The sequence below is a fragment of the Spermophilus citellus genome (assembly GCF_964194105.1).
Source record: "Spermophilus citellus genome assembly, chromosome: 11".
In the NCBI taxonomy this organism is placed as follows: Eukaryota; Metazoa; Chordata; class Mammalia; order Rodentia; family Sciuridae; genus Spermophilus; species Spermophilus citellus.
Window position 1 is genome coordinate 92354739 of NC_138192.1, and position 17765 is coordinate 92372503.

At 36.2% G+C, this 17765-nt stretch overlaps 1 protein-coding gene across 2 annotated transcripts in view; it reads right to left on the bottom strand.

Annotated features, from left to right (window-relative positions):
- The window catches only part of NEMP2 (nuclear envelope integral membrane protein 2), a 124383-nt gene that overhangs the window by 21617 nt on the left and 85001 nt on the right, over positions 1–17765 (bottom strand). Inside the window, exon 1 of one of the 2 annotated variants that reach the window (XM_081261520.1) lies at positions 43–357. The exons of the other annotated variant lie outside the window; for it this stretch is intronic. Within the exon in view, the coding sequence (XP_081117646.1) occupies positions 43–133 (91 nt within the window). The 5' untranslated portion in view covers positions 134–357. Of the gene's footprint in view, positions 1–42; positions 358–17765 lie in introns of those variants that run through there. 2 annotated transcript variants of the gene reach the window in all.

Consider the following 17765-nt stretch of genomic DNA (forward strand, 5'->3'; position numbering starts at 1 on the left):
TTGAGCCGGAAGCGTGCGCCCGCCGCGTGCGCCCGCGGTTACCTGACAACGCCGCGTCCTCGGCGCCCGCGGGCAGCGTGGCTAGGGGCGGCAGCCACAGCAGCAGCCACCATCGCCCCGACGGCGGCCGCATCCCGCCGCGGCCCCGGCTCCGCGCGGCCCTAGCCCTTGGGGGCCGGTTCAGCCCAAGGCGGTGGAGATGGCGCGCGCCCCTTAGGAGCCCGAAGGGGCCAAGGAGGGGGCCGGAAAGGGGCGGGGCCGGAGAGGGGGCGGGAAGTCGGCCAGGGGCGGCGGCGGAGCCCCGCCTCCTCGGGTTCTCGCGAAGCCAGCCACCTCTCCCTTCGCCCCAGGCGGTGTCGCCTTGGCGTCTGGTACCCGGAAGCAGGCTGCAAAAAGGGAGCCGGTTGTCCTTGAGTGTTTCCTACAACATGACTGATCCGTGACCTGTGGAATTTGGGGGCCCAGGTCTCCAAGAGCTCGTGCGTGACAACCCAGAAAGGAGAAGGCCCTAGCAATCCCCTTTTTATAAATAAAAGCCAATTTATTTTGTTTTACCTTTCAACGTGTTAAAATATATATATATATAGTGATTGATCTTTAAGAACAGACCTTCAAGGCCCTAGAAACCCACTAATGTAATTTAATATCCCACACAAGTAGAACAAGAAGTCATTTTCTCTTTAATTCTGGCCTACTGCTGAGATTCCTTAGAGAACCCAGTGTGTCAGAAATCATCTTCTTAAAAACACTTAGAGCTTCATTTTTTCTAAAGATCTGAATAGGGTAGATTAGGCTTCCCTGGCCTAAAGGAAGGTTTAGCCAACTGCCCTTAAATGTTTCCTTGGCACCATGTGTAAACTATATATGACGTTCAAAAAGTTCAGAAATTTTCTTGTAAAGGACTCTTCCAGGGATGATTTTTTTTTTTTTTTTAAAGCCATCATTACTTGAATTCTCAGTGTCTGGCCCTTAGGATCTGCCTCCAGATAAACACCAGAGACCATATCCAGTTCTTAAATCCTAAAGTTCCCTGGTGAGGTATGCACTTGGCTCATGCAAGACAGCGCTTTGACCTAACCACATTCATTCTGATTTGGCTTAATTTTGTATGGCACTATGCAAAGTGATTAAAATACCATTGATCCAGAATTCTTATACCCAGCTACAATATCTTTTTAAAAAACAAACAAAAAAGACAAATGTTGCTTTTCTCCCATGCCCAGAAGACGTTCAATATAAGAAATGTTAAAAGAAGTCATTTCCACAGAAGGAATATGATGGCAGATGGAAATTTGGATTTATAAACAGAATTAAATAGCTCTAGAAATGACAAAAATGAAAAGAAATAAAACTTAAATTATTTTAATCATTTTCAAAGACAACTATCTAAAGCAAAAGTAGTTGCAATGTGTTGAGATTTATATCTTTAGGATTAAAATGTATGACAACAATACTTCAAAGGATGAAAGGGAAATGTATATACTATATATAGTAAGGTTCTTATACATGAAATAATTTTATAGTACATGAAACTATATTATAATAAGTAAAAGATTTATATTGTAAACCTTAGACCAGCTCTCTCTGCTTCCAGTTGCTGAGCTGAGCAGTTTCCTCTGCCATGCTCTTCTGCCATGATGTTCTTCCTCACCTGTGCCCCAAAGGAATGGAGCCAGCCAACCATGAACTGAATGCTTTGAAACCATAAGCCAAAACACACTTTTTCTTCTTATTTGTTCTTATTAGGTATTTTGGTCAAAGTGATGAAAAGCTGACTAACACAGACTCTGATCTCTTCAAATCTCTGTTCTGCTATAAATCTTTTGGACTTCCCCTTTTACCCACCAGCCAGAAAAACTCACTGCCTTTCAGGGCACTGATAGTTCCCACAGGCCTATCAGGAAATTTCTCTTTTGCTACATAGTATAGGTCTTTACTGAAATGAGATTTCATTGCATGGATAGGTTCTAGTCACTGAAGAGTAGATGATCATATAAGAAGAAGTGTCACTGAAGGGTCATTTTTATAATTCTGCTTACCACAACCACTAAGAAAAAACAATACAATGCACAGTTGTAAATAACTTTAAAATCATCAGTGCATGATACATCCCTATTTCAGATATGTTAAAAGGAGAGAAAATGCATTTTAGTATCAGCAAAATATATTCTTCCCTATTTATTACCAATATTATTGATATATAATAATTTTAAATGAGAAAACAGAAAGGAATTCATCTAAGGGAAGAGAGCTGATCAAAGTTTGTACCTGGAGTTACTAATACTAAAGGCTTTTACTTCATCTTTGATATAAGACTGCCAGCCTGAGAAACCAGATATTGGGTAGCAAGGTTTTAGGAAAGGCTGCCCTCTCCCCGTATTTCTTCCCTTTCCTTTCTTATCATCTTACTATCTGCCAAGGCCCAACAGGGTTTTCTGTACTTAAGCACCCTTCCCCACAATAACTTATGGGCACAATAGAAAGGGAAAGACAATGCTGAACATTTACAGGCACTATTGATGTGGTCCTGAGAGTTTCCTTAACAGTGCTCCATGGTTAGTTTGTGATCAGAGAGAAGAACCAGCAGAAAAACTTTTGAGAGGGAATATACTGGTGCAACATTTCAGGAGAATAACTTAACATGTGGCAAAATCCTTAAAAAATTAATGCATTTTGACCAGTAATCCCTCTTCTGTAAATTAATTCTTAAAAACAAAGACATCATTGTAGAAGAAACAAAAGAAAGAAATATTAGTCACAGCATTATTTATAATATCAAAAAGCATGGAAGTCGAGCTGGGGTTATGGCTCAGTGGTAGAGCACTCACCTAGCATGTATGAGGCCCTGGGTTAGATCTTCAGCACCACATAAAAATAAATAAATAAAGGTATTGTATTCAACTACAACTAATATATATATATATATATATATATATATATATATATATATTTTTTTTTTTTTTAAAGCATGGAAGTAATCTTTATTTTCTATAATACTATTAAATAAATTGTGTTTTAAATATTTTATAAAAACCTAGACCAAACACTACACTATCTTAAAAAGCAATGTAATTCATCAACTAATAGTGAAGATAAAATGGAATAATAAAATGACCTAAAGGGAAGCAAGAATACAGGGGGTAAAGGTTAGAGAATAAATTGACAAATAGAAAACAATTAAAAAGATGGTAAATTTAAATTCTACTATATTTATAATCACATCAAATGTAAATGGCCTCAATACCCCAATTAAAAGGCAAACATTGTCAACTAAGTGTATTTATGCAATCTACCAAAAAAAAAAAAAAAAACGGTCTACAAGAAACCCTGAAATATAAGGATTTAGACAAGTTAAAAAGAAAGGATTGTGGAAAGATATGCCATATGAATACCAATCAAAAGAAAGATGAATTATTATATTAATATCTAAAGGTAGATGCTGATGCCAAAATAAGGAATATTATTTATAAATCAGTGGATCAAGGTGGGACCTGAGAGTCTGTGTTTCTAATAAACCGTCTGGTCCAAGGATCAATCATAACTTGGGCAGCAAGTCCTTAAAATCCTAGGTGGATATATAAATTGGCAGCACAAAAACAGATGGAAGGACTTTAAATTAGAGTTTGAAAAGTATAACTTACTGCACTATGCCCCATAGATGTTTACAATGGTAAACTACATATTAAATACAGTCATATGATGCAGAGTGATGTTTTAGTCAATGATAAACTGCATAAACAAAGGTATATAGATATAGCCTAGATGTGTAGTAGGCTCTACCATCATTATTTGTATAAATACACTCTTAAGATGCTCACACAATGACAAAATTACCAAATGATACATTTCTCAGAACATGTCCCAATTAAGTGACACATGACTGTATTTTAAAATTCCTACAGTAAAGAAACATTATAAGGCAGCCTCTAAGATGGCTTTCAATGATCCTCTCCACCTCTTGGTTATCATGCCCTTATATAAGTCCCTCCCCTTAAGTGTGGGCTGGAAATATTGACTCACTCCTAATGAATAGTATGTGGAAGAAATGATTAAATGTCACTTCCAAGATTAGATTATAAAAGATTGTGGCTTCCAACTTCAATATGCGCGCACGTGCGCGCGCGCTCTCTCTCTCTCTCTCTCTCTCTCTCTCTCTCTCTCTCTCTCTCTCTTCACACACACACACACACACACACACACACACACACACAATTTCTTAAACTGAGGAAAGCCAGCTAACATGCTGGGAGGGTCATCCCGGTGGCAAAACCTAAATGTGCAAGTGGGTTTTTCCCAATAAGAGCCTTGAGATGATTTCAGCCCTGGCTGACACATGGATTGCATCCTTGTAAGAGACCCTAAGATAAAACAACCTATTTTATCTGCTCCTAGATTCCTAACCCTCAAAAAGTGTGAGAAAATATGTTTATCTTTTTCACCTAAGACTTAATTTGTTATGCAGCAATAGATAGCTAATACAAAACTAGTATAACTTTCCCAACCCAGTGTTTAAAACCAAGGATTGGCTTGTTTTACTCTTCTAATTCTGTATCATTTCCACTAATAATCTTTCTTGGGTATTGAGAAATTATAGGTGAAACATTTGGCTTTTGTTTGTACTCCATCAACGTTTAAGCCATAATAATTATTTTTCCCAAATAAAATCTCTGAACATCCTATGCACACAGTTTAGAAAAACACTATACTTAATCTTTAATAAAGATTTTGAAGTCAAATTTCAGCTATATAAAGAGTTACAGAGTACTTAGGCCAGAATATCAGAGGTGTTAATAGGTGTTCAATATGTCTAAGCTTTGTGTTGACAATGGCAATGACATAAAAAAGACACTGAGGAGGAGGAGAAATACAGGAAGAAAGAATCGAAAATGTAGTCAGCTTTAGGGAGGCTCTGGGGTCCATTGACACCATCATGTATAGTTGCTTCCTTCCCATAAGAAATTCATTCTAGCTGTTTATTGTTTTTAAGCTATACTGAAATTCATGTACCTTTTTCTAGGTGATAAACTATAGTGATTAAAACTAAATTTTAAAAAATCTACATAAACAGGGCACCTGCAGAATCTTCTGTTCAGAGTCTTCTGGGGTATTATTACAGGCTTGCTTTCTTATCTCCATTAGAAAACATAAAAATTTGTCCATCAGTGATTCAGTGTGGTAATTGCTGGAAATAATCACTAAATTTTCCAGGATGATGTAAAACAATTGTGAGTGGATACTGTCACTAGCTCATACATTTCTACACCAAAGAGATGGTTTTAAAAGGATAGAATTCATCCCCTCTTTAAAGCAGTTGCTCACTTGTGCTTATGGATTCTAACTGTTGACTCTAATAAATTCCAAGAAAGGATTAAATATGGCATCTTGGAGCATCTGCATCTCATAGCTAGTGAAGACCTTGGCATCCTTGTCAGAATGCTGGCAGCAGTGTGCAGTAATAAATGTTCAGCAAAGTACAGATTCCTAGGATATGTTCTTCAGAGATTGAGTCCCCAAGTAATTCAAAAGTATTAGGACCATGGACTAAACTTTGAACTTTTACAAGTTTCATGCTTGACAACATGTAGCAGTTTGGGCAAACTTGTAATCAGAAATAAAACATTATATGTACAGGTTAACATAATTCATATTGTAATATGAATTATAGATATTGATGAGAAAACCATGTATAATAAAGATACTCTTAAAATATTATTTTAGTGACCTAATTTCTTTAGTTTTGTCAGACTATATTCATGCAGTATAAAAAGATGACAATTCAATTTTCAGCCTCTGCATTTTTATTTCTAGAGTTCTTGTTCTTTATAACTAATTAATTTTCTATAACTGCTGTAGGGTTATAATCAGTCATTATGAATCAGAAGAAAAATCCAGTTCATGTCAGAAATTATTTAGGAGCTTTCACTTGGTTTCTAGATAGAACATTTAATTAAATGAGTTGGAACAAAATAGGAAATGTTCTACTATTTTTGTGTCCTTTCATAAAGATTTAATCTATAACTGCAATGGTACTGGCTAATGCCATACAGATTATAGAGGCTGTATGTCATCATTTCTTCCTAAACAAACAAACACAACCAATAATAGACTGCCAAGTCTTCTAAATAAAAAGAAAGAATAAAAGAATGAAAATAGACATTGACTTGTTGAATCATGTTTTTCTTAACATATTTCATTTAGGAAATGTTTTAGCATTGACTTATTATATAGTAATTGTCTAATTTTAATAACAACTAAGTCATATTAAAACTAACATAACTTTTCAGCATGAATGAATAATATTGAGAAGGAGTAAAATAAATATGATTTATTAAGAAACAAGTAATATAAAGTTGTGAATGGTGGTACGTGTCTGTAATCCCAGCTACTCAGGAGTGTGAGACAAGGTTCACAATGCTGAGGCTAGCCTGGGGAACTTAGTGAAACCCTGTCTTCAAAAAAAAAAAAGCCTGGAGATGTAGCTGCATGGTAGAATATCCTGGGTTCAATCCCCAGTACTGAAAAATATATACATATGGAATATATGTAACATGTATGGTAATATATTGTATAAATCACATATAACACTCACATATATCTATATATATGTATATACATATACATATACATATATATATATCCTCTATAATAAATTGCTAGAGCCCTTGGTAAAATAATAATAATAATAATAATAATAATAATAATAATAATTGGTAACTCCTGTAAATTGAGAGTTGGAGAATTCTTTAAAACAGTTGTTCAAATTTTGTTTTGGACAGGAGTTCTATTTCTAAACATTTTTATTCAGTGGGTCTCATATGTGGCCTAGGAATCTATATCTATGATAAGGCAGTCTTCTGATTACTTAGTGATGGGGAAAAAAATTCAAGTGACAAGTAATTGGTGACTGGTGGCTAAAAATATGGTATCAATGAGAATAGAAAGGTATAATTTGTTAATCTGAAAAAAACCGAAAGGTTGAATAGTTACAGCTTTGAATGAATATACTTAAAGAATTAGGATACAGAATATTGGTCATTAGTTATCTGTTAAGTTTTCAAAATTTAAAAACAAGAGAAAGAAATAGGGTTAAATTGAAGTAAGTTTAAGATTGCACTATAAATACATTTTTCCAGCATTAGAACCCTCGTTTATTCCTTGCCTGGACACCATCCAATCCTGCTCTTTCACCTCATTTAATTCTTATGGAGCTTCTGCCAAATTTTCTTTGCATCCAGCACACCCTTAGGAAGTATTTTTCTTAATCAGCCATTCTGCATAATCTATGCTGCTGCTGCTTGTGGTTTTGTTTTTTGTTTTGTTTTTTTTTTTTTTATACTGGGGAAATTTCTGTTAGAGAGATTTATATAGACAGAAGGTGAATCATATTGTAAAGTTTTTTTTTCCTTTCAGAGAAAGCTAAAAATAACAGATATCCATTTAATTTACATTCTTTAACTGTCTTTATTGACGTTTATTTAAAATGAAAAATATTTATGTATGATTCAGGAGATCTTCAATTTAGTTACAAAATAGGAGTTTTTTCTTCTAGTTTTCAGTTCCTGTTCATGCACGTCAGAGTATCCCTAATGGTCACATTCTATCCAGAAAATTCTTCAATCTACTTTCACTCACATGGTTTTGGAAATAACTCAGATATTTTTTAAAAGGGATGGGGGGGAGCTTGGTAAATGCAGATAAATACAAGTTTCACATTTTCTTATATGTTCCCTCTCTCTTCCTTTTCCTTTCCTTTTTTTTAAGTTTAGCCTTTATTTCCAGTTTTACGTCACTTTGTATTCTATATCTGGCTAGATCCAAGCATATCTTAGAGTTGTTATATGGATTTTCTCTCCTTATATTTCTAGGATGTTAGTATTGATCATAGGAGTGCAATGTCCAAGAAAATGTAAGAAACCTTTGGGAAGAAATTTATAACCTGGATGTACCTAATATTTTATTTTATGAAGAAAACTGACACAAGAGAGTCTATCCGTTGAACTGTTTCTATAACAAAATCATAATTTCTAGATTAGTCATGTCTCAAAACAGGTCATGGGAAGTGAAATGTATAAATAATTCTCTTAATATATTTCTAATTTTTTCTAATGTGATTAATCACATTTTGCCTATTAAGTATATCTATCTACTTGAAATTAGATATATTTTTGCCCACACTCTAAGTCTCTAAAATTAGATGAAAAGAATAATAATTATTATTTAGTACATTTCAGTTACTTTTCATCTCCTACTATGACCTATCAACAGTCAATAATTCTACCTGTATTACTAGGATATGTATTGTTAGGATGTTTCCAGTTACAAGTCACAGAACTTACAACTAAAAATATCTTAAGCAATGAAACATTTATTAGTCACATGGAGGTTAAGTCCCAAAAGAAATTGATCTAGTAATTTAAGCATGTCACCAGGAACTCGGGCTCTTTTCAGTTTTCTATTTCATTATTCTCAGTTTGTTGAAATTTGTCCTTCAGGTTTTCTGTTTGTAATTTAAAAAGTGTGTCATGGGACTGACACTGGATCCTCATACAACTGTGACCAAATGTGGGGGTCTACCTCTGCTTCCATATCTTGCATCTTCACTTTTATAGTGAAGCCTTTCTTGGAAATTCTCGCCTTCATCATCCCAGCAGACTACTTTGCTGGTCCCACTGGCAGGTTATTAGCCCATCAGTACCTTTACTCAGTGATGGAGTGAGTTATCTGGCATATGGTGGGAAGTGCTTTCATAAAAAAACAAAAACTGGAATAGCAATAGATGGGGGAGGGGGAAATCACTATGGTGATATTTTTGACAGATCCCAAAAGACTTCATAAATATGTGAAAATGGTAATCTGAAATTTGATGGTGATTTAACAAATGAGTTTTATTCATTCTAAACTCTGATAAATGTGTTTTCAATTTTGAAATTTACACATTGACTCAAGAAGGGAATTGTTTTTGCACCATTTATGTATTCTTCTTCTATGGATCTTCTTTAGTAGATTGGCAGAACAACTTTATTTTGAATCATTCCATTTCCTAAGTAGCAAATATTTTCTACTCTTACAATGAAAGAGAAGAAAAATTAGACAAAGGAGAGTGGGTAATAATGAAAGAAAAGGAAAGGGAATAGGATTTGCTGAAAGAGAAAAAGGCAGAAAAAAAGGAGGGGTGGAGTAGAATGAACAGTGACTAATCTGGATGGTCTGATGTGAGGAGTTCAGCTAACTAGGTCACTTGCCACTTGGAGTGATGGGCAGGATAAGCTCAAAAAGCAGAAAAGAGGGAGGAAGCAGACTCCTTTTCAGAGCATACATTTTGCAGGTTAGAATCTGTTCCTCTTAATCATGGGGCAGGAAATGCATGTTCATAGAGCTTGGCATTAGGATTCTGGTGGCACTCCTTTCCCCCCACACACTTAGAGATAATTTACCCAACAATGACACTTAAACAAGCCATCTAAATATTTAAGGTTCTTATCTTTCCTTGGCAATAAATGAGGTTAGAATAGGCCAAGGAAATTTGTTGTTGTTGTTGATGCTGCTGATTGAACTTAGGGCCCTCCACATGTTGAGCACATATGCTACTACTCTTCCACAGAGCTATGCCCCAGCCCTAAAGTTGGACACTTTTTTTTTTTTTTTAAGGGCTGGGATTGAACCCTGGGCTGCATGGCAGGTAAACATCCTGCCACTGAGCTACATCTCTAGAAGGGACATTTTTATGCCCTGAGTTTCAAAAGGACCAGACCTTCCAAGTAATGGGAGCTTTATAGAACTTTATTCCTCTGGATAAAATATAAGCACATTTTAGAGCAAATAGCTCACCAAATGCACTGAAGATTCCTTGGATTTGTGTTAGGATTTAAAGGCTATTCTTTCTTCCTTCCATTTCACTATTTCACCTGGTTCTTTATTGCCTTTTCTTAGTTTCTTCTCTAGTACTTTTTGTAGATACTGGAAATATTATCGGTACTTACTTTTCAGTACTTTCAATCTTGAGTGATAGACATGAGAGACTCTTGTTGAAATTCTCCCTTTGTTGTGACAGCTATCATTTATGTTTAATAGATTTTTATTCCTTTTAATCTTTACATCTACTACGAATAAGTATATTTGGAAAGCTGTACAAAATAAATGTATACTCTAATAACTTATTACACAGCAAACATTCTCTTAGCACTTAAATCAAGAAACAGTATTTTCTAGCTGTTCCAGAAACCCTCCATGTGCCTAGTCCTAATGCCATACCTCTCCTTTATCACAACTGGTTTTATCCCTTTGGATGAAACTATAGGTTGGATGTGTTCTTTCCTCAGGATGCATATCACATCTGGTTGTTTTTATGATTGTTGATGTCTAGATCCTTTAATTCATTAAAGGTTGCAAGATGGCAATAATAAAATTCTACTATTTCTTTTTCACTTATTAGTTGGAGTGTTTTTATAAGAAGGCATATCTCCCCATCCACCATTCAGTCATCTAGTGATACAGTTCAAATAGAAAAGGCAAGATATTGCTAAGTTCATTTCCCTTATTCACCGGTTCTCAAGATAATGAATTGGTTCCTTATCCCCTGAAGCTAAACAATACTCTATATTTTCAGAAATATTATTGTGAGCCAAGTGTGGTGGCACATGTGTATAATCCCTGCTAATCAGGAGGTTGAGGCAGGAGATTGACAAATTTGAGACCAGCCTTGACAACTTAGTGAGACTCTGTCTCAAAATTAAAAGAAAATAAATAAAAAGGACTGGGAATATAGCTCAGTGGTAGAGTGTACCTGGGTTCAATTCCCAGTACTACCAAAAAAAAAAAAAGAATAATCATGAACTCATGGATTTTGACATACTTAGGAAGGTTTCAACTTATTACTTTTTTTTTTTTTTAGTTCAAACTGTTTTCTTTGGCCAGTAGGGTTCTCTTCAAGTTGGCCTCTGAGTCCTTTTGGCATGGTTTAGTAATTTTTACTAACTTTCTTAATATCTGACATTCTAGGCTTATTGTATGCCTCCTGAGCCAGACATGGAATTGGTCATGTTTCCAAATGTCTTGATTTATGTTAGTGGGAAATATAACTTCAAGACCACAATCTGGGTGCTATTGCTTAGTGCTACTAAATTGGTTAATGTTTCTGGGACTTTTAGTAGCAGAGTTGGGAAATCTATCAATTGATAAGTATACATATAATTTTACAGGAAAAATTCATAATCACAATATTAAAATTAAAATTCAGGATTATGGTTTTGTTTTCTTTCGCTTTTTTATACTACCTCTGAATCTCTTTGCCTCCTTATTTAGATTCCTAATTACAAAAGATATAGGAGATGACAGTATTTTAGTTCATTCAGACTGCTATAATAAAATACCAAATACCACAAACTGAGTAGTTTATAAATAACAGAAAGCTTTTTCTCATAATTCTGGAGGGTGGAAAGTCCAAAGATCAAGGTGCCAGTAGATTCAGTTTTGGCTGAGGTCCACTTACTGGTTCACAGATGGCTCCTTCTCACTGTGTCCCCACATGGTAGGAGAAATGAGTGAGCTCGCTTGGGCACTAATCCCATGAGGGTAGAACCCTGAAGACCTAATCACCGCCCCCTCCAAAGGCCCTACTTCCCAACAGCATCACCTGAGGGGTTAAGAATTCAACATATGAATTTTAAAGAAACAAAAACATTCAAACCATAGTAAATGGAATATCCCATAATTGCTCATTTACTTTATTCCACATTAGGTACAAAACAGGTTTAGAATAACAATACACATAATATCACCAACAACATAATTACAAAGAACACCTTGAAATATTTTTCATATGTTCTTACCTCTCTCACCTCAGTTTTTTATAGTAATACTATTATGTGAGAACATTGCCTTTAGGTATTATGCTCCTTTAACTGTCGTTCCGTATTAGTTCTGAATGGCACAATGACACTGTGTTGTGGTTTTAACCTGGAATGTTCCTCAGAGGGTCATGTTTTAAAGGGCTTGATCCCCAATGCAGCAGTGTTCAGAGTTGGGGCTATCAGAAGGTAATTGGGTCATCCATGACTAATCCAAATGATAGATTCATGATTTGATGGCATTATTGGGAGGTGACTGTAGGAGGTAGGCCTACTTGGAGGATCTCTATTTATACCTCCCTACTTCCTGGCTGCCATGAGATGAGGAGCTCTGCTCTTCCACATCCTCTGTATCATAATGCTCTGCCTCAGCAAAGGCCCATAGCAATGGAGACAGCTGACTGTGGACTAAAACTTTTGAAACCATGAGCCAAAATAAATCATTCCTCTGTTGTTTTTTCTCAAGTATTTTGTCACAGTAATGAAAAGCTGACTAATACAACCTATCTTTAATATATACCAACAGTTGTTATATTTGATGTCTGATCATTCTATTTATTTGAAATTCATTCACTAGTCAATTCTTCAGGAAGGACTAATAACAACAATATTCTCTGAGTTCTTGCATATTCATAACTATTGTTATGTGCCTTTTGTATTAACCTTTTAAAGTTGGTTTATATTTTATTCTTTGAATCTCTTAAATCTGTTACTACATTTTCTTCTGGCCTAAAACATTGTTGTAAAAGAAATCTGATGATAATTGAATTTTCTTACCCTTACAAATCGCTTGCTCAGTTTGAGTTGATATCCAATGAAATACTTGCTTTTTCCTTAACGTTTATTCATTTTACTGGAAAAATATCTTGATTTTGGTTGTTCTGTAGTATTCTCAGCTACACAGTGTGTTTTTTCAACATGTAGTTTCATTTTTTTTTAATTTAATGAAAAAATTTTATATATTTTGGTATCTTTTTGTCCCTTTGTTTTTCTTCTTCAGGGATTCCAGTTTTTTTGTGGCTGAATCTCTTTGTCTTCAATATATGTCACTTTCTCTCAAATTTTTGTCTTTATCTTTTATTGAAAAAATTCCTCCATTTTATCTTCTATTTCTCTTATGGGGTAATCTGTCTTATTTTGTCTACTTTTCTGTTCCTTCCAGCATATTTTTATACTTCATACTTTCCAAAATGATTTTTCTTTTACTTCTGATTATTTCCAAAGTTCTATAACTTTATTTCTGAGTTTTTAAAATTTAGATTATTATTTTCATATCATGTATCATTTTCCTAATGTATTTTAGATTCTTTTGAAGTAAAGGGTTATGGTTTTGATTTGTTTTTGTGATCACATCTTTCTAGTGTAGGGATGTTTTAGTGCCTTATTTTTTCTCTTAGAAATGACTTTGTAAGAGAGTTGGTCTCAATGATTTTCTGTTTCTCATTTTTATGTAAAAATTCTTTTCCTGAATTTTTATTTAGTTTTGAAACTTTAAAGTTCCAAAACATGTGTTTTGGGATAGCTCTTCTTGAGAAACTAATGTGACTCCATTTTTGAGAAACCAGCCTCTACCTCAGAGCAAAGCCTATCCAAGGAAGGGGGCATGACCCTTGTCCTTGGAAAAACCCACAGAGCACTCCTAAGCACATACCCACCCTGCTGAGTTGTTTGTCTGTAAATAACAGGAGAGGTCTGTGGCGCTAGGTATCCCTGACTCAGTTAGGCTAGGTGAGGACCCATAGCAACCCCCCTAGCAACCTCCAATCAGCATGAGACAGGGAAAATACCTGGAATGCCAGATGACCCCCAAGTAGTTTATGGTTGTTGATAATGTGTTGGGAAACCATGTCGTTTAGCACATACATCCCTCGTGGCCTAAACCAATCAGTTCAAACGAATCCCCCTATTGTACTAACCAATCACCCCTACCCAACTTGTTCTCCGCAGTGAATGTGCTAATCAATGTTAAAGAGTTGTTGTTTGATTTTCCCTTGGTATGGAATGATTTGCTGTGTGATGTTGTGACGCATAGAGTATCCCCCCAAAACCTAAGGACCGGGACTCACTCCCTGGGACCGCTGCGTCCGGAAGGGTTGTGAGTCCAGGTTCGAGCTTGCAATAAAGACTCTTGTGTGCTTGCATCGGATTCAGCTCCTGGAGGTGTATTGGGGTCCCACAAATCTGGCATAACATTCTGACTTCACAAACTCCCTCTTCTGCTGTTTTTATGTTCAGAAAGGTCAGGTTGCTTTATGAGACTTTAAGGGTTCTATTCTCTCCCCCTACCCTCTCCCTACACATCCCCCTGCCAAACCCCTTCCCCCAGTGCTGGAGATTGAAATTGAACTCAGGACTCTGCATATGCTAGGAACTTTTGGTCTTCACAACAGGCCCCTTGTACTCAAGACCTATGACTTGGGCAGAACCTACCCACATGCTTTGCAGTGAATAGCCATTGCTATTTGGGGCTTCTCCCTTGCTCAAGTCTGTTAAGCTTGCTTGCTTCTCTTTGCTTTCTCCTGCTTAGATACAGGATATGGGTACAATTCAGGGCTGGTTGTTTTTGCTTTTGTTTTATTTTTCATACTCCCATATATTTTGAAGTTTGTGTAGATGCCTTGTTCCTAGTGTCATTGCAAATGTTGTCCATGGGCTTTGGTTTTGCTATGTATTTACTTCGTGTTTTTATGGCAAGATTTGGATTTAAAAATATTAAAGATGATGCTGCCACCATCATCTTCCTAGAACGTACTAAATAAATCTGAAATGTTCTTGAAGTAGAATCTCCATTGTTATAAGAATTGGAAATGGCAAGTTGCTATTAACTTCTTAGGTGTTGATAGTTTTATGTAACTCCATCCAGCCTCAGGGAACACATTCTCAATGTTACAAAATCCTCTAGAAACTGTATGACAGTGTATTATTTTCAGCTTAGTTCTGGTATGCTTAAAGAGATAATATTTGTGTGTCCTATAACCAGTTTAAAGATATTAGATGTTCCAGGCACTAACAGAAACCAGCTTTTTATTTAAAAAAAAAGAAAACTTGGTATAAAGCTGTTTATAATGTAAATATTACAAAAGTAATATTATTGTTCATATAAGAGGAGGTCTATTTACACAGTGTTTTCACATACATTAGCTCACTTAATCCTCAAAATAACCCTCTTGGGATTATTGTTATTATGAGTCTCATTATTCAGAATAAGAAGTTGAGCCTAGAGGACATAAGTGACTAAGGTTTACTGTCTCTACAGAGACAGTCTTATTGTCTTTATCTGTAAGGATTTACCACAGGATGCTTAGCTTTGGTGACATCCCTGTGAGGTGTGGAGGAAGTATAAACCTGCCTACGTAGCTCCACACACCCTGAAGTCCCATGGAGTGACAGGCTCTGTGGGAGGATCACTCTCAGGGTGTAGTGAAGTGCCTTGTCTAGTATCTTAAAGACTAAGGGACAGAAGTATCATCTGAACCTAGGTTTCCTGATGCTGGCTCCTGTGGTCTGATTTGTCTTGCGATAACAGCTAGTAAAGCATGGAGCTGCCAAATTTCCATGGGGCCTGCAGCTCTGTGTGGCCCCACGATGCCTGCATGTTTTTGGGACACGAGGACTCCCATGCACAGTGGATGTAGGAGGAGGGTGTCAGAACATTTCTGGTGATGGTGGCAGTGCTTCTCATATGTATACTCCTTAATGCACTGTGAAGCAGAGAGAAGCCTGTCTTCTATCTCCAGGGAATCTTTTACCACATTTTAATACTTTACCTTCAGATTCACACAAATTTTAAATTCTATTTTGTGTTTCTGTGTTATTTGAATACAAAAAGAATATTTTGCACTATTTACCAGCAGATAAAATTGTCGTAGGGAGAGAAAACGTTTATCCAGGGCTCTTCATACTTTTTGATGTATCATCATTTAGCCCTAAATGATTCTTCATTTGAAGGCATGAGAGGAAGTGGAGAGGAGTAGGCTGCAGCCACATGAGCAGAATTTGACGACTCTGATAAACATTTGGAATTTAGAAACAGATGAGCCCATGAATTGGTTCAAGAGCAAAGGAAATGGATCACTTGTGTATTTTAGAGTAATAGTTTTTGAACTTCTTTGTGAAATATATTTCACATGACAATTCAGATACAGATTATGTATACAAATATATATGTGTATGCACGTGAATGTATATATGAAGTGAATAAGATGAAATTTCACTTACCCTTGTATTTTTCATTCTAATCTATTGCATCTAGAAAAGATAATGCAACCCATTAAATTGTTTGAACAACTCTTAAAGGGATGTGCCTCATATTTTTTTTATTACTTTGCAGTCAGTATGAAGAAAAGATGGTGGAAGGGAGACATTAAGACCACTCAAAGTATAGACATACAAGAATATTTAGAATATACAGAAAGACAGTGGCAGTAGTGTAGAGCTAAAATCCACAGGAACTTGTTACCAATTGCCCATAAAGATGACTGCTTTTCTGGCATGAATGAATGCTTATTATATTTACTGATAGAAGGAATGCAGAAAATACACATTTGAAAAGGAATTCCAGTTGGAAGTGACTTTGTAGCATATGTAAGACATCTACTAGGTAGCTGGATAGAAGAGTAGTTGGAGGTCAGAAAAATGTGAACAGGAGAAAGTCAGGACTTAAGCATATGGGTCCTAACTGAAGACAAAGGAATGAAGATAAGGTTGCCAGCATGAGTGTAAAGATTCAAAACAAGAAGAGTACCAAGGAGAGATCCTAAAGAATATGTTCATTTAAGAGGAGGCAGAAAAAGAAGAGCCTACAACAGAAACTGAGAAGCAAACCAGGAGAGTAGAGTCATGTAAGCCAGTGAAGAACTTTCCAAGGAGGGAGTAGTCAGCACTGTCCAATGCTAGAGAACGTTCTAGTAAGATAAGACTTAGCAATTAAGAGGATATCATGTCCTGGGAGTTATCAACAAAAAGAAGTGGTAGTTGAGACAAGCAGTTGTGGGGAGAAGGTCATGGAAAGTCACAGTTGTGTCTGGGAGGTGGTAAGAGATGAGTAACCTAACACCTGACAGAGCACTCAGGAGCAGGGAAGGTCTGGGTGTCCCAGGGAGGTAGGTGGCACCCAGGAAATCTGTCAGCATTGCGCAATTGCAAACTTTACTCAGCTTCAGAACAGGTCTGCCTTTCTGTAGTGGAGGATGGTGAGAGTGAGCTGGGAGCTCCATCCTAAGGTGGTGGCAGTTCTAGCCAGATCTTCAAAGCTGCGCTCTCATGGCACAAGGATTAACGCCAGTACCAACTCTGGTATGCAAAGAGCAAAACAGACTCCGGACATAAGGCAGAGTGCCACTTATGTGAACAGGTAAGATGCTGCAGTTCCTACTGCTGAGACAGGAATGCTTCAGAGAGTTTGGATGACTGCAATAGTCTACAGGCCAATAGCCACCACCAAATTACAACTCTCCTTCCTTTTTCTAAAGTGTCTCTACCCACTCCCTCCATGGCTTCTCACAGGCTCACTGAACTAGTTTTGATGTCTTACTCTTCTTTCACTTTCAATGCATTGAAAAAAATCTTTATATATTTACATTTTTGTTTGCTTGTTAGTCATTTTAGCCTTTTTCAAAATTAAACTCTTGCAGTATTTATATTTCAAAATTAAAGAAAATGTGATGCTTGCCCTAATCATTGATTGCCTTCTCTCTCCCTCTCTCTCTCTCTCTCTCTCTCTCTCTCTATATATATATATATATATATATATATGGCTATCTGAATTAAATCTTTGAACTTCTGGATAAATATGTCACTTGATTTTAGGCTAAAAATTATTTATTGAGTGCCTACTTTGGGCAAGGAGTTTATAGCCATTAACTTCCCTATGAAAAGAATGTGAAATGTGTTTGTTGTTTAATAGTGTCATAAATTTAT